Source organism: Erythrolamprus reginae, unplaced genomic scaffold, assembly GCF_031021105.1.
Source record: "Erythrolamprus reginae isolate rEryReg1 unplaced genomic scaffold, rEryReg1.hap1 H_7, whole genome shotgun sequence".
NCBI lineage: Eukaryota > Metazoa > Chordata > Lepidosauria > Squamata > Dipsadidae > Erythrolamprus > Erythrolamprus reginae.
Window position 1 is genome coordinate 871,798 of NW_027248528.1, and position 26,945 is coordinate 898,742.

Sequence of the window (26,945 nt, forward strand, 5' to 3'; positions counted from 1 at the left end):
ACGTTTTCTCTGCCTTGGTTCCGGTCTTGCTCCTGCCTTGGGCGCCATCTTGGATTTGGGGACAACTGGAGTGAGTGAGAGGGAGGGAGCAGACGGAGGAACCCGAAGCGGCAAGAGAGGGGAGGGGGGGGCCGGATAGAGTCAGGCCCCCCACCCCCACAGCACCTTCCCGGTAAAGGCTAACCTCCCTTTCCCCATTCTTCCATCCCCACCCGCCCCCAACCCCCTGGATCTGAAAAGACTCCCTTTGCCTTTACAGGGACCACTCCACCCCCGCCCACCTGACCTCTCGTTCCTTTTTGTTCCCACCCCTCACCCTCCCCTTCAAGACCTCTTGTCAGTCTCCTCTTGCCAGGGTCTCGCAATTTCTCCTCGCCCGTTATCTGCAGGTCCTTCATAGACCTCATCTGTAAACATCTGCCGGGCAGCCGCCAACAGCTGGAAAGGGACTGCAGCATCCTATGAAGCCCATGCCGCCTTTACCTCGCAGCCCATCCCTTGGCCTCTTGCAAAGCGAGCTGCTGGGCTGAGAGCGATTATTGTCTTCTCTCTCTTCCCCATCCCCAATTCCCCCCACCCCTCCCTTTTAATTTGGGATTTCTCCCTACTCCTGAATTACAGCCATTGCAGAAGGAAGGACCCTAGACTCTTGTTTGCAATCTTTTTACAGGGCTACCTCCATCACTTGCATGTCTTCACTTCTGCAGGACAATCTTTTCCTACCCAAACAAGAGGGAAGGAAGGAGAGGCTCTAAGGTGGGGGCGGTGGTGGGGCTGTTGTACATACCCTATGCTTCCCACCCAGAGGCCTTCCCTTTGCAGGGGGAACCACTGACAGTTCCCTCTAAACCCTCTTCCTTGATTGGAGGGAGTAGGGAAAGAGGGAGGTAGTTGGGGGTACTCTCCCCCCACCCCCAATCTCTTGGAGCTGGAGCCGCAAGGGGAAGAATATCTAGGCAGCTGCGGAGGCTTACAGGTGAGACCCAAGAACGCAGATAAAGGGGAGAGTGGGGGTAGGGGGAGAAGGGTATTTTAGTGGGATGGGAAGGCCAGGGCAGGGGGTGGGTGGGAGAAAAGGAAATGTTTAGAGAACAAAAGAGATTGTATTGCACCAGTTAAGGAAAACAATCTGATTTTCTCCATGTCTGCTCTTATCTTCTCTCTCCTATAATTGTCCTTCTAAATAAGTCAGAAATCGTATTGTCTCGGTTGGGAAGATATTCTGTTTCCTCTTTATGTGGTTTTTTTCCCTCTTTGAAGGCTTTGCCTAAGCAAGAGACGAAGAGTTCTGTTTTCCAGAGCTTGAGGTCTGGGCCTAACATCTTCCTGCAGGGGGGAAAAGGATCCAGTTTTTCATCCCAGTCAGCCCTCTCCCTTAAAATTTCTCTAGGGTTCTTCACCCTCTCAGATTTTCTTTCCTTTGAAACCTCAGGATCAGGGAATCTAGGAAATCATCTGTCTAGTCTCTTAGACTTTTTCCTCCTTGGACAACTAGGCCTTAACTCCTGTACTGATTTTAATGTATCAGAACTATTATATGCCCTTAGTTATTTCTATAATGACAGAATTTGGGAAGTTAGCATTGGTGAGGTATGTAAGACCCCTCAGCTGTTCCGCTTTATGTATGATATGTTTGGATTGCATGATTGTTCTTAATAAGGGTTTTAAATATTGTTTTTAATATTGGATTTGTATATTGTTTGTTGTGAGCTGCTCCAAGTCCTGGGAGAGGAGGGGCATACAAATCTAATAAATTAAGAGGACCCTTGGATTCCTTAAACCATTAATTTTTTTTCTTTTTGAATGATGATGGTCATATTCATACTGCTATTTAAAGAAGCTAGTTTAATTGTGAAGAGAAATTGGGCTTAATGTATAAATTTACCATTCCCAGTTCCAAATTATTTAGCAGATATTAGTGTATTAATAATAGGATAATATTTTTAATAAAAAGCCAGATCCAATTCAACTTCACATTATAATCCTGTTTAGAGATAGTATTTGTATGTAAGAGGATAGGACAAAACAGTTTTTCCAAAATGGAAATGGATGGTCTTTTCTCCACTGTCCTTGTAAGATAAGTGCTGGTGTCTTATGCTAACTGAAATGAGATTTGTTCAGTTATCTAGGCTTTGTGTATAATTGTGCACATATTCTCAGATGACTAGCCATTATTTCATCAAGAACCATTGGTGAAAAATATTAGGTTTTAAGGCTTCCTTCTTTATGGATTATATTCCTTGACCCTGGAGAAATTTAGAGTTTTTTGCTCAAGCGAGTTTCATGGTGTTGGGACACAGTGCTCACATTAAAGATTGCAAAGAAATCCAGGTATAATAACAGTTTTGTCTCCTGAGGTACACCCATTAAATTTCATTTTAAATGTCTTATTTTAGGAACGATTTTGTGTATCATGTTCTTGTCAAAATGAGTAACTTTGCAAGCTATGTAAGGCTTGTGCCAGTGTAGTTACATCTATTTTAATGACAGCGTTGTTTTATTGTCTAGAAAGAAACATACAATTTATAAGTCTGCTGGCTGCTGGAATCTGTTCAGATTTTTTGTCCACCAGCCTATGGTTAGCTACTTTTTTGTTATGAGTTTTGTGCATCTTTGAAAGTGAATTCTTCAGAGTTATTGACTTATCTTTGTTTATTAATGTAGTAATTTTTGTTTTATCAGTAGCCCATCACTGTTGTTTCCCTGGAGATATTTTTATCACGTGTTCCCTTAAACAGATATTGGCATATTGGGATGAAATAAACATGTTAGTACATTTATGCCGAAGTACAAATGATTAGTTCACCATGCCAATAACAGGAAATGGCCATGTTTTAATTAGTGTTTTGTCTCAATTGGAATTTATAGATTATTAATCTCTTGAAAACTAAAATTTTAAATGAAGCTTTATTGTTATCTTAAGAACCTTGCTTGTTGAAAGAATTTCAAATCAGGGATTTGGGATCCAAGGAAAGAGTAGATTTAACTACTAATATGATTTCCTGCGTGTTTTTTTCTTAATCTCCACCCCTGGTAGGCGGATCCAAACAAAGAGCTGGACAACTTAATACTATCAGAGTTCTGATTAACTAGCTCGTAATTCTAATTTCTCTATGAATGGGATTCTATTTATTTCAAAATATATGTTTAGGTTGTAAAGTCTTTTTTTTTTGTAAAGATGATACCTTGTGGCAGAGAATTTCCTCTGGATTTTCATATTAAGAAAAACAAATGTGGAAAATTCTTATTTTTGAACCAAATGATAATCTTGTGCCTGAGAAGAAAGCTCATCTACCCTACTGGGTAGCAGAAGTTGAAATTTCAAAGAGCAGGATTGCTTGGGGTATTGTGATTGTGTTCACCTCAGTTTTGCACAGCTTCCATAGAGCACTATAAGGTGACAAATGAAAAGCATCTTTAATAAAACGGATTTCTTTATTTAGATATTGCAAATCTTAGAATCATATTTGACACCTGGATAAATAAATTACATGCTTTGTAATGTCTGAAAAAAAACAGCTATGGAAACTTCACCCACTGACAGAACTTTTACATCTTTCCTCCTTTATTATAAGTTCCTTTTCAGATGTCAGTGAAAAGAGGAAGTGCTTTCCAGAATATCCAATGTTTCTCTTTATTTTTTACAATTTGAATTCCTGTTTTGGTGAGGTTCTATATTATATCCCTCTCATGACTGCAGCACATTTTCCCTTTTCAGTTTCTCACAGTGCTACATTTAAGAAATGGAGCAGTTTATTCAAAAAGCTAGTTTCCTTGCTAATGAAATAAAGCAGTAGTTAGGGCATTTATTAGAATTTAAAGGATCTCACCTATCCTTTCTTAATATAGTTTTCTTACGGCTGCAGCAAAATCTCTGAAAATGACTGCAGTGTGTTCCCAAAGCATTATTTTTATCACATGCTGTTGTAGTAGAATACAACCCCTAGGGGTTGCTCCTGAGTTACCCACAGGTGCCTCAGTAGGCACTTCCTTCTTCCAATTCAGAAAGTCTTAATAATATACTGTAAATGAAAGGGGGGGGGGGGGCATCTCTGGCATAAAAGCTCTTTGAACCTTTGACAGAGGGGGGAAAAAACCGGTGCAGAATAATTGGGGGAAGGAGACATCTAGGGTACAATCTTGTGTCTGCTACTGAACCTCTTGGGAATCACATTTGAATAATTATGTAGAGAATAATGTTGTAGAGAGAGCAGAAGACAGAAGCAGCAGTAACATCTAACACATGCCTCATTGGATTTTTCTGTCCCAAGGGACAATCTCAAGCATTTGATGCAGCAACCATCCTTGTTCTAAAACAGGTCTGAATCTCAAGCCCATGGAGGCCCATTGCCTAAGAATGCTAAGATCTACTGCCTTGAGTTCATGATAGCAGGAAGGTAGCGTTTGTATCTGAGAGCTATAAATAAAAGCACTTTTTTAAAAAAAAATGAGATTGAAAGCAAGAGCTTTTTAACTTTTGTAATTCCAATGGAAAGCTTGCAAGAAAGCACCAAAGTAGGTATGGTACCAAAACATGAAAGAAACAAATGAGCAGCCCTATTGAAGTTCAACTGCTATCCTGCGTTATCAAGATTATTTAGAAATCTCACAGAATGAATATTTAAATTTTATTTAAATTTGAAAGGGCATGAAGGGGTCTATGTAAATATGCTGGTATTTCTCTTAATTGATTCAGCAGCTTAAGCCAGGGTGTCATATTATAATCAAGGGTAGGTGACATCTATTATAAGAAAGATCTGTCCAGTACTATTACATTAGATCAGTCTAAGATCATTACATCCCAGGTTTTTTAATCGGCTTTTTAAAGCAATCATCATATTGGTGGCCAGTATACAAAGAACAATACGGGTGGTCCTCAACTTGTGACCATTAGTTTAGCAGCTATTTGAAGCTTATGCTTTCAATGAAAAAAATGTCTTTCAACTGTTCCTCACAGTTATGACTTCACAGTGTCCTTGCAATCATGTAAACTGCAATCTAAGCACTTGGCAACCAGCTCACATTTATGTCCATTGCAGTCGGTCACTAGATCACCATTTGCCATCTTCCCAGCTGATTTCTGAGAAAGTCAATGGAAGAAGCCAGATTTGCTTAAAACTGCAGCAAAAAATATATATCATAAATTCAGGTGTGATAGCAAGCACACTGCTTAGCAACAGAAGTTCTAGACCCAGTTGTCATAAATTGAGGACTGCTTATAGATGATTTTTGGAGAAAGCAAGCAAAAATAACTCTTGATGGATTTTTTTCAGAACTCTTATTAGTTTTCTTGATTTTGTCTTTAAAGAATACAAATGTACTACTGCTGTAGCATAGTTCTATTACAGAAACCCCCATCAAGCAACAGATGCTTGTGAGTCTGTTTTTCCTCCTTTGATTGAAGTAACTCTTTTATTTCTCCATCTCTGACATGGTTAGCTCTAACTTTTGAACAAAATACATTGGCACTTGTTTTCCACTCAATTTGTCCTAGGACTTCCATCAATTCTCCCGTTTTATCCTGCTTTAGTAGCAAAGATTAACATTATCAAAATGAGCAGAATAAATCTAGAAAAATCAAGAGGTCTTTATGCATATTATAATCACTGAGAGATAAATTTCCCATCCTTCACAAATTGTATTACCTAGAAACAAAGAAACCCTTCTTCTGGAGTGGAGAAGGATATGGAACCATTACAAATGTGTACAGTACACTTTTGTTTCTTTGTCTTGCACAAATGGACTTCTTTATTCTACTCATCATGTGTGTCACAATTTCCAGCCACAAATGTTGAGATAGTCTCTACCAGTGTTTCTAAACCTTATCATATGTGTCTATGGAGATTCTCAATCATCCAGGTCATGGTTGTCCCAAAGGTGCTTTTTCAAGAGGCAACTGGACTTTCTGGTTTTTTCTTTGAAGACGTTTTGCTTGTCTTGCAAAAAGCTTCGCTAGCTCTCAAGAGCTGAACAAGCTTCTTGAATGAGAAGTGAAACGTCTTCAAAGAAAAACCAGAAAGTCCAATTGCCTCTTGAAAAAGCACTTTTGGGACTTAACAATATGTGGACTTCAGATCACAGAATTTCCCAGCCAGATTGCAAAACACTGCTTTTTATTGCCCAAATACTTAAGGGGTTTCAGTTCCTGCAGTCTGCCCTTCAAATTTCTGACGTTGGAAAGCTTTGAGGATCCATTTCCTTACCTAAAAACTAATTCCTTATAGTCCATCTACTCTTGTGAGAATCTTACCCAACTATTTATTTATTCATCAGATTTCTATTGTGTTGCAATCCTAAAAAGACTTTATCAGTGGCTTACAATAACAAACACGATAATCTAAATAAAACTGTGTAAATTTTCAAACAATACGAATATCTAGCCTCAAAAGCCCTCCACAAAAGGTCGGTTTTCAACTTTCCAGAGGGCAAATAATGTTGGAGATAAATACATCTAACCAAATGCCATTCCAGAAAACCAGCCTTAATTTTCAATTTTTTTTTAAATTGGGTGGGATGACAATCAAATGCTTCTCCTGGCACAAAGTGACCTGGTGGGGAGAGGGGATCATGTAGGTAAAACCTGGCATTTATAGATGCCAACCAGCACTTTAAATTATACCTGGAAGGTGGCCGTATGTTGGAGTAATGTAACCAGATGGTGGTTAGTATGACAATATGAGACACTGGTCCTTCTGTCCCAAGTAAGGTTGCAATTGGCATGGAAACCAAAGCTGAGGAAAGGCCCACTCAGCCCAACCTCCAACTGCTGATCCAGCGAGAATCTCAAGTCCAGGAGCACCCCCAGGTCACAAACCTGCTCTTTCTTGGAAAGTCAAATTCATCTAGAGACAAAACAAGGGGCATGAAGGGATGCCGGTAGTGAGGTGGGCAACATATACATGTAATAAATAAAGATAAATAAAAGTGCAAACATTAGCTCTGTATTGCTAGAGTTCAATTTAAATCTATTCTATCCCATTTAGAGCATCAAAATCTCCCAGGACATTGGGACAAGACTGCCCGGGGTCACAATGTATAGTTGAGTATCATCAAAATATTGTTGATATCAGACCCTGAATCATCAGATGAGCTCCTGCAGCAGCTTAATGCAGATGTTGAAGACCCATATTTTTCTGATTATGGGTGCCCAGTTCACCGAAAACTTTGTCTACACTATAAATAGATGTAACACATGAGCCAAAATAATATGCTTTAAAAACAGCATGCGTGGCTTTGTCAGTAACTTTGTCTAAAGAGAAGGTCTAAATGGAATGAAATCGCTCTGAATTCTTGGAAATATAGTGTTCCAATAAAGTGATAAAATGATTCAATTCAGTTCAAAGTGGTGTTTTTTAAAAAGGAAACAAAACAATTTTTTAGGATTCATGACTTACATACAAGCCTCCATGTAAAATGAATGGGTGAAATGTTCTCTGCTTTTGCTGCCTCTGCCAAAAAGCGAGTTCATGTTTAAGTGATTAATCTGTGTGCTCCTTTGGTAGGAGACATACTGTTTGTGAAATTGCTGTTTTAAAAGTAAACTCCAGATGATTCCCTATTACAGGCCTCCCTAACCTTATATCCCTAATTTGAAATTTAAACTCCATGGGCCTGCCTTAAATTTCGGCCACTTTGATACAGCCAGGCAGCAACCACCACAACAGAAATCCTTCCACATGCTTTCTTGCCAGTAGTATGGCTTTGCCTTTTTTTTCTTTAGATTGTTCCCAGGGAAGCAACTGAACAATGCAAGGATTTCCTCTGACCAGCATAACCCGCCTGCAAACTGTTGATTTCCTTATTTTTCATTGCAGCCCTCTGGAGTCAGTCCAGTAACCACTGCCCATTCCAGAAAGTGAACAGGACAGACTGTGTAGTTGTTTCAAAATTTAAAGTTGCAGCAAGGCTATGGATCTTAATTTTCAGCTCACCTCAGTTGCAACTCAGTCAAGGGGAAAGCTTGGTATGTGAAACCTCCTCTCCAGGTGGCTGTGCTTGCCAACACAGTAAATCTATTTCTACAGGCCAGATCTGTTGAGAATTTTATCTGCGTTGAAATCTGGGTGCTTTATGCATTCAACGGTCATAGCAGCAGTAGGGGATAGGCAGCCTGTAGACAGTTTATTCTGGTAATGAAAAGAGACCTTTTTTACCTGTAAAGTTTATTGGTTATTCCTGTTCTGATGCTGTCCTGTACCGTGAAGGTTACAACAAGCTGGTTTCTGGGAAGCTTTGGATCCTGGTAACTTGTGCTGAAGATTAACTTCTATGGATTTTTCTGAGGAGCAAATGAGGAAAATGCTGGATTTCTGGAGTGTAATTAACTAGAGAGGAGCTGATATTTTCCAGAATGTATTCATGGATTAAGATTAAGATACTGGATTCTGAATTGTGATTGAACCATCCTTAATGTAAGGGAAAACACAGTCAGAGATACTCACGAAGATATTTTGAATGACCAGACATGAAAGATACCAATTCTGTGGCATTCAAGGCTGTAACTGCAATCCTTGTTATTAATGTCAGCTGCTGGCAAGCAAGTTTTCTTGCACATGAATCTTTGCCAGGCTTCTTCTGTTGGACATTTTTGGAATCTTAAATTCTTCACTATTGGACTGAGAACAAAAGGAATAGTCTGCTTGGTAGGATGCACATTTTCCTCTTGCTTTTTGGAGTGAGGCTCATTTTCTACCCAAATGGTTATTTTATGATTGGACTAAATATTCTTTTATATTTTAACATTTATTCCATCGTGTTTCAGAGGCTCAAAGTATCAGTATTTAAATGTATATCTTTAACCTTTAAAGGGCTCACTTTAGAAATGTTGTGTAAAATAGCTTTTAGACAGAATGTGCCTACTAAAGGCTTTAATCTATAAATTTCTAGATTTCCCAAAATAGTTATTGGTGATGTTGGGTGGAAATTGTAGTCCAGTGCACCTTGTTGGGGCAATTTGCTATGTAGTGGAAGATGGAAAAAGAGTACAGAAAAATTACCCTTTTCAAAAAGAACATTTACAGAGAATGAGAATTTTGGGGGGGGGGGGGGTGTTGTCATCTGATACAGCTGTTCTCACATGTTCCAGAAATATTACACACTTGCAGGATCCATTCAAGGTTGGTCACCGGGACCAAGGGTTTAGTCTTCTGAGCTTTTGGACTTGTGCTGGAGTCCATCCTCAGGGAATTCATTAAACGTTTCATTAGTGATAAGTTCCCTGAGGATTGTCCCTAATACAAATCCGAAAACTCAGAAGACTAAACCTCTTATCCCAGTGACCGACCCAGAATGGATTCTGCAATATTATCCTGGGACATATATATTTCCCTTTGTTCTCGAGTTACAAATAGAGGAAAAACTCTGACTCCTTACATTCTTGGTATCTGCTTAATAGTATGTAATATTTCATGTACATGCATATAATGTTCATAAAAGTTAAGACCTGGATGACATTGCGCAATAATGAAGACATGGATGTACCTGTATGAGGGTTATACATAAATAGCCAACTTTCATACTCAATGCATTCTCTGTAAATGACTCAGTTGTCTGCTTTCCCAGCTAATAAATACCAAGCCCCATGAAATTTTGTTCAAGGATCTACAGATCCCTTGGTCTTATGTTCCTCTAATTCCTTTTAATCCCTTATAGCCAGCTTCTTCATTTTACATAAGGAGGAGTTGCTTAACAGCAGCAGAGTAGTCATAGTGGACAAAAAGACATGGTAATATTGAACTAGACTCAGTTAACATAACGTTCAGTTAAAAATAGAACTGAAAATATTTAGCAAGCCCTCTACTCCAAGGGCTCGTACATTTTTTAAAATAGAGAACTATGTCATTTTCTTCATCTCTCCTTTCAATAAAGGTAGGCACAGAAAGTAATGCAAATAACAAATCTGGTAAACTGAGTAGGTGAGAATATTATTACTTGAATGGAAATCTCTGCCCATTGCAATATGAAGGTGGGACACACAAGACTGAAACATAAGACACTTTACCCGAGAGAGAAAATGGAAAGAAACAATGGAGATTATTTTAGTGATCAAAAAATGTAGGGGCAAATCTGATGTTTGCGTCTATGGAAAATGGATATAGCTTTACCAAAAAGTCCTGGATTTTCATAGAAAGAATAAAGCATCAACATATTTTGAGCTGGAGCTAAAAAAGTGGGGAATGTAAAAGATAAGTAAAATTGATATTGGTACTTCAGTATCTTAATTACTGGTTGAATGCTGTCACATAAATAGCAAAAGCCCAATTTGAACAAGCGAAGTCTCTTCTGCCTTCTGTATCATGGCAGGATCCGTCAGTTTTCATGTGTTTATGCCCTTTCTTCTAGCAAAGATCTCAGGATTTGCTTTGCTTCAACAAGACAGCAGCATCAGATATCATTGAATTACATTGTTATAAATAAGACTCAATTAACTTCTTGATATCCAGCTGGTCCATTTTGCTACTACAGTATTTGTTTCCCACTTTAGGAGAACAGCAACAGTGAAGTCCAGCCTCATCCACGGCCGCCATGCCGTCTAATGCCCGGGCTGGCAGTTTGAAGGACCCTGAAGTGGCTGAACTGTTCTTCAAGGATGACCCTGAGAAGCTCTTTGTTGACCTGCGGGAGATTGGTCATGGCAGTTTTGGAGCTGTTTACTTTGTGAGTGCCAAAGGAGTGTTAATGCTCATGCCCAAGCCTTGCTAAGATCATTTAACACAACTCTTTCGCATCTGCCTTACTTCTAGTAGAACCAGTTTTGCTTCTGATTCCCATCCCAATCAGGAGGCCCCTGCCATTGAATATTAGATGTTGAAGAGCAATAGTGGGAAGAACTTTTTCCACATCTTGCTGATCTCTTTCTCAGGGAGAATCTGGCCATGATCAGAAGTGGGGAGATGAACTAGTCTGATTTAGTAGAGACGTTGTAACTTTAAATGGATTATCGGGTACTGTTGGTCCCATGTGGGCTTCCTTGCTCTAAGAATGCATGATTCACCATATGATATGAAATTTACTCCTTTTGAACTGTATTTTTTCCAGGCATAGGAACCAAGTTCCTCTCTGAAGTTGATTGTGGATGCTGATAGTTACTTTCATCATCCTTCTTTACTCTTTTTATCTTCCCCAGGCTCGAGACATTCGCAACAATGAAGTGGTGGCTATTAAGAAAATGTCCTACAGTGGGAAGCAGTCTAATGAGGTTGGTCCTCTTTAAAACTATTAACACAGTTGTGTTGATCATTAACTTCTAGCCTCTCCCTGGCCTAGGTAAAGCAATTCTCCTGGAAATGTATTGGAGCTCGGGCTCTCTTTTGTATTTTCCAGAAATGGCAGGACATTATCAAGGAGGTGAAATTTTTGCAAAAGCTACGACACCCAAACACAATTGAATACAAGGGCTGCTACTTGCGGGAACATACAGCATGGGTAAGATGAGAGCGAAACAGATCATTCTTAAGCCAACAAGGTGGTCTATTACAGAAAACCTTTTAAAGAATTTAAAATATGCAGTGAAAATGCAGATGAATTGGGCTTTAGATGAGGGGAAGTCTTGAAAAGGGCCAGAATTATTGCTGGGTTTCTTGCTTCTCTGCCTGAAACTTTAGTGCAGTTTAAAGGGGAAGGGGGGAGTACAATGCAATAGAATGGTGTCTCCTTTCTTGAAAATCATGAAGAAAAATATTTTTGGTGGTAATCGATTAAATCCATGGGGGTTTTGAGGTGTCTGAATGGCATTGGTGCAAGAATAGTGGGCTTTTAGTCTGATTTAGTCGGGGTTGCTCTTATATTCTTAAATGAATTGGACAAAATGGAATTGGCATACTGAGCTCCCAGAGCCCTAATTGGGACAAGATGTTTGAGGTTCAAAGGATTTATTTGCCCTATGCTAACATTTTCTCTTAATTCACTAGCTGGTGATGGAATACTGCCTAGGCTCAGCCTCAGATTTGCTGGAAGGTGAGTCTGAGACCAATTGAAGAGACAGTCTTCCCACAGACCTTTTCTGAGACCTTTAAATAATGTTCTTGCCTCCATCCCTTCTTTCCTAGTGCACAAGAAACCTCTTCAGGAAGTAGAGATTGCAGCCATAACACATGGTGCACTGCAGGGACTTGCCTACCTGCATTCACACAACATGATTCACAGGTAAGCTTGATATTGTGTTAGTGCACCCTGTTAGAGATGTTGCTGCTTATAACACCATTTAGTGTAGGACAATATGATCTAGTTATTGCTGCATTGTGAAATCTGTAACAGAATCTGTTACTCTGTACTTCAGTCAGCTTCATGGGTCTCTTTGACACAGCCCTGTTTCTTGCTACATTTCACTTTATTCTCTTTATATGGTTTACAGGTAGAATAGCAAAATTACTTTTAAAATTTGTGCTTCAGTCAAATGTTGCACTTTATGTAGTCTAGCTCAATTATCAGAACTGGACATTCTTCAAATTTTTAAATCAGCTTTGTATATTATAAATCCTTGATGTCACAAACAACTTAAGGAAAATACATTTGGTAAAATCATGTTGCTTTTTATCAGATTTTGTATTAATACTGGTAATCCTTAGGGCAGTGATGGTGAGTGCCCCAGGTGGCACGCGGAGTCATATCTGCTGGCATGTGAGCCATTGCCCTAGCTCAGCTCCAACGTGCATGTGTGTACTGGCCAGCTGATTTTTGGATCACACAGAGGCTCTGGAAGGGCATTTTAGCTTCCAGAGAGCCTCCGGGGGGATGGGGGAGGGCATTTTACTCTCCCCTGGCTCCAAGGAACACTTTGGAGCCTGGGAAGGGCAAAACAGAAGCCTACTGGGTCCACCAGAAGTTGGGAAACAGGCCGTTTCTGGCCTCCATCGGCTCTCTGGGGTGGGGGGGGGGCAGGAGAAGGTGTTTTTGCCCTCTTCAGGCATTGAATTATGGGTGTGGGCACTCAGGCCTGTGCGACAGCACACGTACACGCTCTTTCAGCACCCAAGGAAAAAAAGGTTTACCATCACTGTCTTAGGGTGTTGTGTGGCATAGAAATTGAATAAATAAATAATAATCCACGTTTCGTGACTGCCTGTTTTAGCAACTGTTAATTGCCACATTACATTGATGAAAAAAGAACTTTACTACCAATCCTCACATTTACGACTTTCACAAGTCAGTGAAGCAAACAAAAGCTGAAGTCTGATATTGAATGCGGTCTCAGTTTCACTTAGTAACCACTTTGCTTAATGACCGCTAAGAAAAGGACAAACTACCGTGTTTCCCCGATAGTAAGGCAGTGTCTTACTATCTTTTTACCCCCAAAAGCCCCACTGTGTCTTACTTTGGGGGTATGTCTTATATTGTCCCTGGCACCGGGGCCGGCTCGTCTTCGGGCTTTGGCCCGGGCGAGGCCTCTTCTCCTCCGGGCGGGCGGCGTTAGGCGTCCACCCACCCCCAGCCCCATACCGCTTTACGGGCCGGACGATTGGGGGGGCGGGGGGGCGCGAGGCAAAGGAAGTGAAGGGAACTACGGGCGCCGGGAAGGCGCGGAGCCAGGTGCGAGCGTTGCGGCGCGCGCGTCCTTTCAGACCCCCCCCCCCCCGCCGTTTCCCGCCTCCACTCACAGCGCTGTCAAAGCGAAGGCCGGATAAATGCCTCCCAGGCGGATCAATGCCTCCCAGGCGCTCTGCATCCACTTGCGCTTCTCCTTCTTCCCTCTCACCTCGCCGAGTCAGGCGCAGAAGGCTTAGCGGGGACCAGCGCCATCCTTCGCTTTGCCAAGCCGGGGAAGAGGCGGTGGCGCCACGGCAAGGCGAAGGACGGCGCTGGTCCGAAGCGAGCCGAGTGGAGGGGACCGCCGTCCTTCGCCTCGCCGCCACCACCTCTTCCCCGGCTTGGCAAAGCGAAGGATGGCGCTGGTCCCCCCTAAGCCTTCTGCGCCTGACTCGGCGAGGCGAGAGGGAAGAAGGAGAAGCGCAAGTGGATGCAGAGCGCCCGGGAGGCATTGATCCGCCGTCAAAGCGAAGGACGGATAAATGCCTCCCGGGCAGATCAATGCCTCCCGGGCGCTCTGCATCCACTTGCGCTTCTCCTTCTTCCCTCTCACCTCGCCGAGTCAGGCGCAGAAGGCTTAGCGGGGACCAGCGCCATCCTTCGCTTTGCCAAGCCGGGGAAGAGGCGGTGGCGCCACGGCAAGGCGAAGGACGGCGCTGGTCCGAAGCGAGCCGAGTGGAGGGGACCGCCGTCCTTCGCCTCGCCGCCACCACCTCTTCCCCGGCTTGGCAAAGCGAAGGATGGCGCTGGTCCCCCCTAAGCCTTCTGCGCCTGACTCGGCGAGGCGAGAGGGAAGAAGGAGAAGCGCAAGTGGATGCAGAGCGCCCGGGAGGCATTGATCCGCCGTCAAAGCGAAGGACGGATAAATGCCTCCCGGGCAGATCAATGCCTCCCGGGCGCTCTGCATCCACTTGCGCTTCTCCTTCTTCCCTCTCGCCTCGCTGAGTCAGGCGCAGAAGGCTTAGCGGGGACCAGCGCCATCCTTCGCTTTGCCAAGCCGGGGAAGAGGTGGTGGCGGCGAGGCGAAGGACGGCGGTCCCCTCCGCTCGGCTCGCTTCGGAACAGCGCCGTCCTTCGCCTTGCCGCGGCGCCACCGCCTCTTCCCCGGTTTGGCAAAGCGAAGGACGGCGCTGGTCCCCGCTAAGCCTTCTGCGCCTGACTCAGCGAGGCGAAAGGGAAGAAGGAGAAGCGCAAGCGGATGCAGAGCGCCCGGGAGGCATTGATCCGCCGTCAAAGCGAAGGACGGATAAATGCCTCCCGGGCAGATCAATGCCTCCCGGGCGCTCTGCATCCACTTGCGCTTCTCCTTCTTCCCTCTCGCCTCGCTGAGTCAGGCGCAGAAGGCTTAGCGGGGACCAGCGCCGTCCTTCGCTTTGCCAAGCCGGGGAAGAGGCGGTGGCGGCGAGGCGAAGGACGGCGGTCCCCTCCGCTCGGCTCGCTTCGGACCAGCGCCGTCCTTCGCCTCGCCGCGGCGCCACCGCCTCTTCCCCGGCTTGGCAAAGCGAAGGACGGCGCTGGTCCCCGCTAAGCCTTCTGCGCCTGACTCAGCGAGGCGAGAGGGAAGAAGGAGAAGCGCAAGTGGATGCAGAGCGGCCGGGAGGCATTGATCTGCCCGGGAGGCATTTATCCGTCCTTCGCTTTGACGGCGGATCAATGCCTCCCGGGCGCTCCGCATCCACTTGCGCTTCTCCTTCTTCCCTCTTGCCTCGCCGAGTCAGGCGCAGAAGGCTTAGCGGGGACCAGCGCCGTCCTTCGCTTTGCCAAGCCGGGGAAGAGGCGGTGGCGCCGCGGCGAGGCGAAGGACGGCGCTGGTCCGAAGCGAGCCAAGCGGAGGGGAGCGCCGTCCTTCGCCTCGCCGCCACCGCTTCTTCCCCAGCTTGGCAAAGCGAAGGATGGCGCTGGTCCGAAGTTTTAGAACTTCCGTTTTTCCGAGTGACCCCGCATTTCCAGGTTGGCGAGCCTGGATTGTTCTTCCCGACGTCATCGGGCTCCCCCCCCGCCCGCAATACCGTGTTTCCCCAAAAGTAAGACATATGTCTTACTTTTGGGGTATGGCTTATATTAGCCGACCCCCCTGAAACCCCCCATATGTCTTACAATCGGGGGGGTCTTACTATCGGGGAAACACGGTATATGTTTTCAACTGAAGAACTATTCTATACACACTAGCCTTCTTCTAAAAAACTCCATCATTTTAGCAGCCTATTTTAAGTAGAGTAGAAATCTTTCCCTTGTTATCAAACTATTGAGAGTCAGAGGCCATTAACAATGTAAAAGTTTGCTAATGCATCCCCCTCTCTTTCTCCTGGTCTTTCTTGTCCTTGTCCATATAAACATTAATATTTCTCCTCCATTTTTTCCCTGTCACTTTACACTCCTTTTTATCTTGGTTGCCCATATTCATCCACTGTGTTCTCCGTTTCTCTCTTACGTTTTTAATTACTGGGCTTCTTTCAGGGACGTGAAAGCTGGGAACATCCTTCTGACTGAACCAGGACAAGTGAAGCTGGGAGACTTTGGCTCAGCTTCTATCATTGCTCCTGCTAACTCCTTTGTTGGCACCCCGTACTGGTAAGCTGGCAGAATGAGATTTTATGTAATTAGGAAGAGTGAAGGTGTGGCTGGACAGACAGTAAGGCAGTAGATACGCCTTTGAGACTGCTGGTTCTTGGAACAAGAAGAAATTTGATAATTAGAAATATGGGTTCCCTGGGTTTTGCAAAGAGTCCCAGTGTAGTTTGAACAACAGCTGATTCTAAAACAAATTATGAAGTCTCCTTTTACAAGTCAAAGATTGGAGGGTGTAATTCAGGAGTGTTCCAGTTTTGTGGGGAGTGCCATATGTGGAATTTAAGGGGCATGCTTCGGAGCTTCATTCCAAAAAATAATGGGTCTGAGAAAATGAAATATATTAAAGACATAAATGATACACATTCATGTGTTTAATTTCCCCCTTTAATTAATAGCAACATTGACAATTTGGCAGTATTTTGTGGTCTATGTACAGGCCTCTTCAATGCAATAATCTTCCAGGCTCTATGTAACAATGTGTGCCATTGCTAAGTCAAAGTGCACGATTGCTTATTTTGCACTCTCTTTCTAGGATGGCTCCCGAGGTGATTCTAGCCATGGATGAGGGGCAGTATGATGGCAAGGTGGATGTCTGGTCACTTGGCATCACTTGCATTGAACTTGGTATGGAATGAGCTACTTGCCTTGTAAGGTTGGAGTTAATTGAGGGGGCGATGTAGAAGAGGGCTTTCTGCAAGACCACAAGTACTGCTGCTAACATTACTCTCCTTGTATCTTTAGCTGAGCGCAAACCACCCCTCTTTAACATGAATGCTATGAGTGCCTTATACCACATCGCCCAGAATGATTCACCACTGCTGCAATCTAGTCACTGGTAAGATTTTAAACTCCAGAAATGGCTTTAAGCTTACCAAAAAAAAAAGAGAGAGGCTTATAGATTCATATGAATTTCTGCCTTTCTGCCCTGTTTTCTTCAGGTCTGAATATTTCCGAAATTTTGTGGATTCGTGCCTGCAGAAGATCCCGCAGGACCGTCCAACTTCTGATGTGCTGCTTAAGGTATCTCCCACCCATTTTCACTCCTGAAAATTTCCTTTCCCCCCCTCATCCACAGCACATTATGCTTGTAACTGTGGAATTGTATTTTATCCCATCTGGAACAAAAAGGAGAAGTTAAAAGTAAAGAACACTAGATATTTAAATTAAAAGAATGTACAGTGGTACTTCTGCTTAAGAACTTAAATCGTTCTGTGACCAGGTTATTAAGTAGAAAGGTTTGTAAGTAGAAGCAATTTTTCCCATAGGAATCAATGTAAAAGCAAATAATGCGTGCAAACCCATTAGGAAAGAAATAAAAGCTCAGAATTTGGGTGGGAGGAGGAGGAGGAGGAAGGAGAGGAGGACAGTCGCTGCCCAAAGTGAAGGGAGTGTTTCTTTTCTTTGGAGGCTGACAGAGGTTTATTCCCTCTCCAAGCGCCCAGAGAAAGAAAAATGCTTTGTTCGCTCTGGACTGTCAAAGCCTCCTTAAGCGCCACTGAAAGGCTCCTCTGGCAACTCCGAAAAGCCCGAGATTGCCAGGATTAAAGGGAGAATGGCAGGAAACTGGCCGGGCCTTTGTGCTGCTCTCAAATTTCCTGGGAAATGTTTCCTGGCTCAGATTCTTAAGTAGAAAAGGTTCTTAAGAAGAGGCAAAAAAATCTTGAATACCCGGTTCTTATCTAGAAAAGTTCTTATGTAGAGACATTCTTAAGTAGAGGTACCACTGTATTAAGGGAAAAGCTAACACTAGGAATTGGTAATACATGAAAAATGTGGATAGAGATGTTTCTAGGGAAACACCCTAATAAATAACACCCTTCCTCATTTATTCCCCACAGACCCATGATAAATACTGAATCTTCACACTGGATTCACAGAATTTAGAATTCTGTGTTGAATTGTACACCTGACATTGATTTTGTTTTATTTTTTCCTTATTGTTATTGATAAGCAATGAGTTATTCTGTCTTCCAAAGTATTTGAGTTTCTCTCACTTTCTGTTCCTAAGTGGACTTGAGTCACCATTACATGTTAAATCTAGATTGATTCAAGTAATATCGAGCGTGATTGTGCATTGTTGTTAAAAGAATATAGTTATTAGATCCTAAGAAATCTCAGTGGTTGTTACCCAGCTCTGTGAGTGTACTTAATAGTGGAAAAGGATTGCTCAGATTACACTGTAAGAGACAGGTAGATAATATGGGAGACGTTTGCAGACCTGCTTCCTCGGTTTCAGGCTAGTTCTTCCTGTGATTCCACAGCATCGCTTTCTCTTGAGGGAGCGACCCCAGACGGTTATCATGGACCTGATTCAAAGGACCAAGGATGCAGTGAGGGAGCTTGACAATCTGCAGTACCGCAAGATGAAGAAAATCCTCTTCCAAGAGGCTCAGAATGGTCCAAATGCAGAGGCACCAGAAGAGGAAGAGGTTTGTTGTTTTCTCTGATGCAGTTCTCCCTGGCTTTCTTGCATTTCAGCTCACTTTATTCATTCATTCATTGGATTTATATACCACCCCTTCCTGAGAACTCTTGGAGAAGGGTGGCATATAACTACAGGATAATATTCTCACCATCATGAGAGTAACACAGTCTTTGTGTCTGTCTGTCTCTCTCTCTCTCCCCTCCCTCCTGCAGTTATTTGCAGTATCATCTTTCTCATTTAATCCTTCTTTGCTGTTTCAGGAAGTAGAGCAGTTTCTCCACCGGACAGGAACCATCAATAGCATGGAGAGCAGCCACTCGGTACCCAGTATGTCCATTAGTGCCAGCAGTCAGAGCAGCAGCGTGAACAGCCTGGCCGATGCCTCCGATGATGACGATGGGGCTGAGATTGCCATGATGCAGGAAGGCGAGCACACCGTCACTTCCAATAGCTCCGTCATCCACCGTCTGCCGGTATAGAACTCAGTGTGCTTCTGCAAGAGCAGTCTTATCTCAATTTCAGAATAAAGTGAAGGTTGGGAAACACTGTGGAATATTTTGTAGCATGTGATAGAAAATGTAAGTGGTAGAAAATGTAAGATGCCTTGCGAATCGGCTGCAAGGATATGGGAATCCTGAGAAAATAAATCTTTTCCTCTTTATAATGAAAGAAAAAAACAACACCAGAGTTAGTAGAGAATTTGGAGATCGGGAGAAGGGGAAGGGAGAAGAGAGAGAAGCATGCTAAAGATCATGGAATTGGATTCCAGTGGATCATTACATCCTGCTTGCTTCCTTATATTGATTAACTTAAATGTGTGTGGTTACACTTTCCCACCCTCTTGCTTTGGGGGGGGGGTGGTAAATCAGTTTTTTTCTAGACTAGTTTTCCCTGTTTACATTTCTTGGGATTGCAGCTAGGTTTCTACATACTTTGGAAAAATCAATTGGAGGAAACGCTACTAGATTACAAATGCCTAGTCTATCCATGTTTAATCTGGTCTATCCATGCGATCTTGCTTTGTGCTTAAGACTGGAAACATGACTGAAGTTGAGCCTCATCCCAGGTTTCCTCAACATGGCACAGATGTTCATCTGATACACCCTCCAGTTGCTTAGAATTCTAGGAATTACTGCCATAACATATTTGGATGGTGTCAAGCTTGGAAGGTTGCCTTAAGGACTATATATTACTTTAAACTTCCAAAATGTTGGAATTCCTTCTAGAGTACTCTTCACAACAGCTTGCTCCACTATATCTGCACGCTTCCACTTCCTAAAACTGGCCAATCCTAAATTACTCATTGGAAGTGCTGTTTGATGTGCCAACTCTACATTCTGTTTGTGCCTTTTAAAGGAAAACTTGCAGAGGGTGTGTTATAAGCTAAAGCATAGATTCTTATGTGCATTTTAATGCTTTTCAGGGCCATGACAATCTGTATGATGATCCCTACCAGCCGGAAATGGAGCCCCAGAGCTCATCATCAGCTGCCCGACGTCGTGCCTACTGCCGTAACAGAGATCACTTTGCCACCATTCGTACGGCTTCTCTGGTGAGGGGAGAAACTTGCTTATATTTTATTGCATTGTTAGATTGATAATCCTGCCTTCCTTTTTTGTACAACACAAAGCGGTGCATAGTATGGTCTCTCCCTCTGTTTTCTCCTCAAAAACCACCCTGTGAGATGGATTGACTGATTAAGAGCGCAACCAAAGTCGCCAGCTGCTTTTCACGCCTAAAGGAGGACTAGAATTCAACAGTTTCCTGGTTTCTAGTCCAGCATCTCAATCCCTACACCAAACTTGATCTCTGTTGGATTCAGTCCTTTCATTTTTGTTTGCCAGCCTTCTTCCTTTGCTGGTGGCTTCATAAATCGCCTACCAAACCTTCTTCTTCCTTTCTCTTAATATATTAGTCAGTGAAGTTTCAATGTTTGTGGCATCTGGAGCCCTCTGTAGGAATTTGCTGCAGTGCAGTTGTTAAGCAAGAAGCCGAGAAAATCAGGACAGAGAGAAATCTGAAGCACCTGAACTGCAGTTGATTCTGCCTGTTTAAGAAAAAAAAAAGATTATATTCATGGTGAACAAGATGGCTTTGGAAAGTAGTATTATTTCTAACATTATTTGGGAACTGATCAAGCAAGACAGTTTAAAGTTTCCTTTGGTAAGACCGGAACGGTGGATAAGTGCCAGGAATCTGCACTTTTTGTATTGAGAACATTTTTTTCAACTATTTTCTAAAGAGATAAGCAATACTTATTTAAAATGTGAAGGCTTCTGTTTCTTAAGACAGCTGCTCCATTAAATCCCAGGCATTTAAACAAATTCTGAATCATTACTAATTTTATTATTTCAGTTATTTAATTTGGAACACAACTTGTGCAGCGGGTGGTGGTGGCAAATTTTCAGAAGCTAGATGTGATATTTAATATTTGGATGATGATAGCGGTAAAAGTTGCAGAAGGAAGGATGAGGATGTAGAATGAGTAGAATCCTACCAGGTGGACAAAGGTGGGATTTAACGTGGGCACATTTGGGAGATTCAATGTTTTTCTTGGGGTTTTTTTTAATCTGTTGAATCCTTTCAGAGCTGAATTCAGTTTTCACATGGCTTCCATGTGAAAAGTGCAAAATTAGCATTCCCAGTTTCCATAATAATTATGCCAAAATAAGAATCATGTTACGCATGTTAGAAGAGTGTTCCTCTCTATTTTTAAAAAATATCTTTATTGAATATTTACATTTAAAACAATAGAAACAGAGACACAAAGAAACAAAAAAAGAATATACAAACAAAAACATAACATAACATGCAAAAGCATACAACTTTATGCTATACAGGTTACTTTGGTATCAGAACTTAAGCCTCTAACGATTAACATATATGCCAGTTGTTCTGCTAGACCTTGTTCCTTACAGCCTATCCATGTTTTATTCTATTTAGTTTTCTAATTTTATTGTAAACTACGCTTTTTGATTACCTTGTTTCTATCTCTCTGTGTTTCTTTTTCTGAGTTACATTATTTCTCATTACTGTACTGTGAATTGGTAGTGACAAATGTTCCTCTTTCTATTTTACACCTTCATTTGCTGATCTAAACACAGTTACCTTGAATGAAAATCTGTTAAATCTCTTTACCATCGTAGGACTTTTTGTGCACTAGAGTCCTGCTCTAGTTGGATCTGAAGTGCACAAGGGTACATAGATCGGATCCAGTGTGGGTGCTCTTTTTCTACTTTTTGGAGGCCCCGTCAACAAGCTGTGCCATTTCTTAGTCTGGCACAGTGCAAATGGTAGTGGAAAACTGCCCGCTGCTTCCCTGTCTCCTGTTATCCTGGCCCCGTGATGGTGAACTTATGGCATGAGTGCTACAAGTGGCACGCGAGCCGTTGACCAGCTCAGCTACATTGCGTATGTGCAAGGGCCCCCAGACGGCCAGCTGATTTTAAGCTCAAGCTTTCTCGTCACTTTCTGCAGCCTCTGCCTTCCCAGATCTGTGTAAATTCCGCCCCCCCCAGCACTGATTGGGCATGCAAGGCTTTCCACCACCACCTCCTCCCAGCTCCCTTTGGGGAAAGAAGCTGTTTCCCACTCCCACCACTGTTTCGGGATAAAAGGCCAAAACATGGTCGGGGGTATCGCGTGTGCATGTTCAGGGGCGGGAATGCAGGAGAGGGATTGCATTATGTGTGTGAGCAGTCGCGCGTGTGCACATTCGACACCAGAGGGGAAAAACGTTTGTCATCATTGCCTTAGTCCTGTGATGACGAACGTATGGCACATGTGCCACAGGCTGCACACAGAGCCCCATGGGAGGGCGCACGAGACTTTTCCATATTTCAGCTCCGCCAGCTGATTTTCGGCCTTGGGAAAGGCCATTTCATCCTCCAGTCACTTGAAGGAAACTTCCCTGAAACCCCGGAGGCAAAGAAAATGCCCCAGCGGACAAACCTGAAGTTTGGAAAAACACACTTCCGGTTTGCCCGTTTGTGCATTCTTTTTTTTCACCTACCAGCAGTGGTGGGTTCTTACCATTGTGATATGGAGTGCCGCATCAATATGAACCCACTCATGCAATTTTCAGTGATTTTTTTTCCCCGGCATCTCCTGAGAAAGAACTTCTCAGCTGTGCCTCAGATGAAGACGGGCGGGCTGGAGGGCTTCTTCTGACACGGAAACACCAGGGAAAAATTTCATCCGTGCGTTCCTAATGATGTGGCGCTCCGCACCACACTGGTATGCACCCACCACTGCCTACCAGGCTTCAGAAAGGCCGGTGCGCTTGTGCGAGGGCTGAGTGGGGCTGCACATGCGTAGTGGGAGGGGAGGGGTGTGGGCACATGCACGCATGCTAGCACACCCACACCTCCCCCTTTTGGTACTCGAACCAAAAAAGGTTTGCCATCACTGCCTCCTTGCCTGGAAAGCACCATGCAAATCTAGGAAAAGGTAAGATTCTTGAAGGATGAGCCAAGAGGGAGGGAGAAGGTGCTCACACCGGGTCATGAGATCCTTGCCTGCTTCAGATCTGGTTGTGCACAACACTTCTGTGTATTGTTCCTCTTGCCCCACGGAAGGATTAGTTCCATAATAAACCCATGAATGGGGTTGTCTACATACCACAGTTTGGGATTAAATTCGATTTTTTTCCCTGTTTCTCTCTTCCTCCTCTTTTCCGTTCCTTCCTTTCAGGTGACTCGCCAAATCCAGGAGCATGAGCAAGACTCAGCACTGCGGGATCAGATGAGCGGCTACAAACGGATGCGGCGTCAACATCAGAAACAGTTGCTGGCTTTGGAGAACAAACTGCGGGCTGAGCTGGATGAGCACCAGCTGCGCCTTGACAAAGAGCTTGAGGCCCACCGCAACAACTTCTCGGCTGAGGCTGAAAAACTGGCCAAGAAGCATCAGGCTATTTTTGAGAAAGAGGTGAGGATGGAAGATCACTTGGCCAAAGGGATAGAAACTACAAATTGGGCACTCGGTGTCTATAAGGTTCACCATCACTGTCTTACAACTTTACTCCTTTTCATATTTTCTTTGCCCCCTCTACAAAATTCTTCAAAGCTTTCTAAATTGAGTATAAGAAAATTACTCTTAGTATAATACCCTTTTTAATTATTAAGACGTCAGCCAGTTTCTTTTGTATATCCGGGATATCTATTTTCATATCATTCTTGTAGCTGTCATTTTTAAATACACTTTCAGCTCAGTCTTGAAACAGTCTAATTAGAGCAGACAGTTGTAATATTGACATTGGCAACGCAATCTTTCAATGTATCCCATGTTAAAATATTTTGCTTCATCTTATGTTAGTTACTCAAATTTAAGTGTTCCTCATTATAATTTTTGGGAGAACTCAAAACAAAATAATTTTCCCACAGGGAGGATTCTTTCATTCCCAAATTTTATTTTAAATCTATCTTGGCCCCTCATTAACGTGCAACTTTCCAAAGTGAACAACCTTTCCCTGTTTATTCTGAAAGATTTTTTTCAAGTACTTAAACTTGTATTTCAAACTTTTTTCATTAAGGATTGAAGGAAACTCATCCAGTGTTGTAAAATGTGTCAATCAGAAGGTTCCTAATAGCTGAATGGCAGTCAACAAAGCAATTTCCAAAAGTGATTAGAAAAAGAAATATGCAAACGCACTGCCCTTAAAAGCCCCAACTGTGGGTTGAGCAAATTGCAGTGTTGCTGTCTCCTCCTGAGGACCAAACTCTCTGGTGCACTTGTGGGCAATCCCAAGTCCTTTCTTTGTCCAGAGAGGAATTACAAAAAGACAATCTACTCACCAGCTCTTCATTCCACTGTGGTTCGCCATTTCTTGCCAGAGGTCAAAATTGTACACTTTCCCATACTAGGAATCCTATTTCTTTCTAAAGCAGGGGTCCCCACCCTTTTTGATTCAACGAATTGATGGAGGAGGGGGCTTTGGTGGTTTCTGGGGGGATGATTTCACATGTGTAACTAAATCCTGCAAGAACACAAATGAAGCTTTGTGCACAATTCCCCCCCCCCTTCAGTGTCCTGCTTTCCAACGGGCTGGAGTTTTGTGACCTCTGCTCTAAAGGATGGTTTAAAGATATTAGTTACTTGTGCATTACAGTGTTCCCTCGATTTTCGCGGGGGTTACGTTCCAAGACCTCCCGCGAAAATCGATTTTCCGCGAAGTAGCGGTGCGGAAGTAAAACACCATCTGCGCATGCGCACCCTTTTTCCAAGGCTGGGCAAGGGCTTGAAGTTGGGGGCGGGGAGCGACGAAAGTGCGGAGGCCGGCAAAGATTGTTTTGAATGTCGGCTGCCCCGCCCCCCCAGCACCTCCGGCCCCCTCGCCGCTACCGCCCTCCCGCCCGATCCACCCCTCTCACCAGCTTTCTTCGGACACGGGTCCTCCTGCAGCAGCGCTGGCGGCTACGGCTTCTCATCCTCCTCATTCGGCCGGTAGCCGCTCTGAGCGCTTTGAGAATGCCTGCCTCGCCCCTCTCACAGTCCCTTAGCTGAGAGCACTTTCGTCCCAGCTATCAGCGAGGGGGCTGCAGGAGAGGTGGGGGCAGGCGTTCTCACCGAGAGGGAGAGAGAGAGAGAGAGTAAGAGGGGGGAGAGTGGAAGGTAGAGAGAGAGAGAAAAATGATAGAAAAAGGGAGAAAAAAGAGAAATGAGAAAATGATTGAAGCAGAGAATGACAGAAGAGAAAGAGAGAGAGAAGTGACTCTTGGGGATGACGTATGACATCATCGGGTGGGAAAAACCGTGGTATAGAAAAAAACCCGCGGAGTATTTTTTAATTAATATTTTTTGAAAAACCGTGGTATAGAAAAAAACCCGCGGAGTATTTTTTAATTATTTTTTGAAAAACCGTGGTATAGAAAAAAAACCGCGGAGTATTTTTTAATTAATATTTTTTGAAAAAACGTGGTATAGAAAAAAAACCGCGGAGTATTTTTTAATTAATATTTTTTTTAAACCGTGGTATAGAAAAAAACCCGCGGAGTATTTTTTAATTAATATTTTTTGAAAAACCGTGGTATAGAAAAAAAACCGCGGAGTATTTTTTAATTAATTTTTTTTTTAAATCGTGGTATAGAAAAAAAACCGCGGAGTATTTTTTAATTAATATTTTTTGGAAAAACCGTGGTATAGAAAAAAAACCGCGGAGTATTTTTTAATTAATATTTTTTGGAAAACCATGGTATAGAAAAAAAACCACGGAGTATTTTTTAATTAATATTTTTTGAAAAACCGTGGTATAGAAAAAAAACCGCGGAGTATTTTTAATTAATATTTTTTGAAAAACCGTGGTATAGCGTTGCGTGAAGTTTGAACCCGCGAAAATCGAGGGATCGCTGTATTGTCTAGTTTCCCCCCATTCCCTTGGGTGATGTTTCTCTCCCATGATCGGTGACCCTGACCACTCCTCCCGCTTCCGCAGGCAAAAGCTGCTCTTGCCGAAGAGAAGAAGTTTCAGCAACATATCTTGGGCCAACAGAAGAAGGAACTGGGCAACTTACTTGAATCACAGAAGCGCCAATATAAGTTACGGAAGGAGCAGCTGAAAGAGGTATCCTGATTTGAAAGGTGGCGAATCATAGCAGCAGGAAGCTGAAAGTTAATTAGCCCACACTAGTTTGGCAGCTCACTTTTCAAAGTTCCTTTTGCCGCTGTGCCTGTGACTATGAGGCCTTCCAGAAATTATGGTAATGGTGGTGATGACGATGAAGATGATGAGTTAAATTTACATGCCACCCAACATCTAGCAATTCTAGGCACAATTTGTTCTCTACTTTGGATTTTTTTTACTTCATATCTATTGATGCAAATTCCTTCTTTAAGGGAAGATAAAATAAGACATTTCACTAATTTTTAGGGATATGTAGAAAATAACATATCCTAAAAGGAATAGGAATAACCAAGTGAAATTTTATGCTGTCATCCTGTCAGTGTCTATAATGATATGCAGCCTGTATCTTTGAAGAGAAAGAAAATATCATAAGGGTTGTTTCCCTGAGAATGACACGATAAGGATTTTTATTCACTAAGCAAACACATAACTCAGGTTGTTGAAAGTCAGGGTTTTGTGTCCCCAGTGTTTGTTGTTGCTCCAGAATATAAACAAAAAGGTGTATATTTAAAAGGAAATGAAAATTTGCTCAGAGGTATAATTTATACATATTCTTTTGGAATTTTTTGCCGATTAATCTCCAGCCACAAAACGTTTACCAAGATAGCGTTCCTCAATATACAGTACTCCCTCACCTATCGCTGGTGTTACGTTCCACACCTGGCCGCGATAGCTGAAATCTGCAATGGGGAATTTATCGACTGATAGTACTTATTTAAGTATTTATATTGTAATTGTTTGGTAAGTTTTCATTGTTTTAAGTGTTTATAAACCCTTCCCACACAGTATTTATTTTAGATATAG

At 42.9% G+C, this 26,945-nt stretch overlaps 1 protein-coding gene across 10 annotated transcripts in view; it reads left to right on the forward strand.

Annotated features, from left to right (window-relative positions):
• The window catches only part of LOC139155837 (serine/threonine-protein kinase TAO2), a 54,811-nt gene that overhangs the window by 1,143 nt on the left and 26,723 nt on the right, over positions 1–26,945 (forward strand). For 3 of the 10 annotated variants that reach the window (XM_070731157.1, XM_070731160.1, XM_070731151.1), the window contains exons 1-15: positions 37–976; positions 10,484–10,656; positions 11,126–11,197; positions 11,323–11,424; positions 11,910–11,955; positions 12,048–12,144; positions 15,982–16,095; positions 16,628–16,719; positions 16,837–16,930; positions 17,034–17,115; positions 18,357–18,524; positions 18,781–18,993; positions 19,944–20,072; positions 23,213–23,449; positions 25,953–26,081. In XM_070731157.1, the coding sequence (XP_070587258.1) occupies positions 10,525–10,656; positions 11,126–11,197; positions 11,323–11,424; positions 11,910–11,955; positions 12,048–12,144; positions 15,982–16,095; positions 16,628–16,719; positions 16,837–16,930; positions 17,034–17,115; positions 18,357–18,524; positions 18,781–18,993; positions 19,944–20,072; positions 23,213–23,449; positions 25,953–26,081 (1,707 nt within the window). In that variant the 5' untranslated portion in view covers positions 37–976; positions 10,484–10,524. Of the gene's footprint in view, positions 1–36; positions 977–10,483; positions 10,657–11,125; positions 11,198–11,322; positions 11,425–11,909; positions 11,956–12,047; positions 12,145–15,981; positions 16,096–16,627; positions 16,720–16,836; positions 16,931–17,033; positions 17,116–18,356; positions 18,525–18,780; positions 18,994–19,943; positions 20,073–23,212; positions 23,450–25,952; positions 26,082–26,945 lie in introns of those variants that run through there. The other 7 variants (XM_070731158.1, XM_070731154.1, XM_070731159.1 and 4 more) reach the window with 5 other exon arrangements.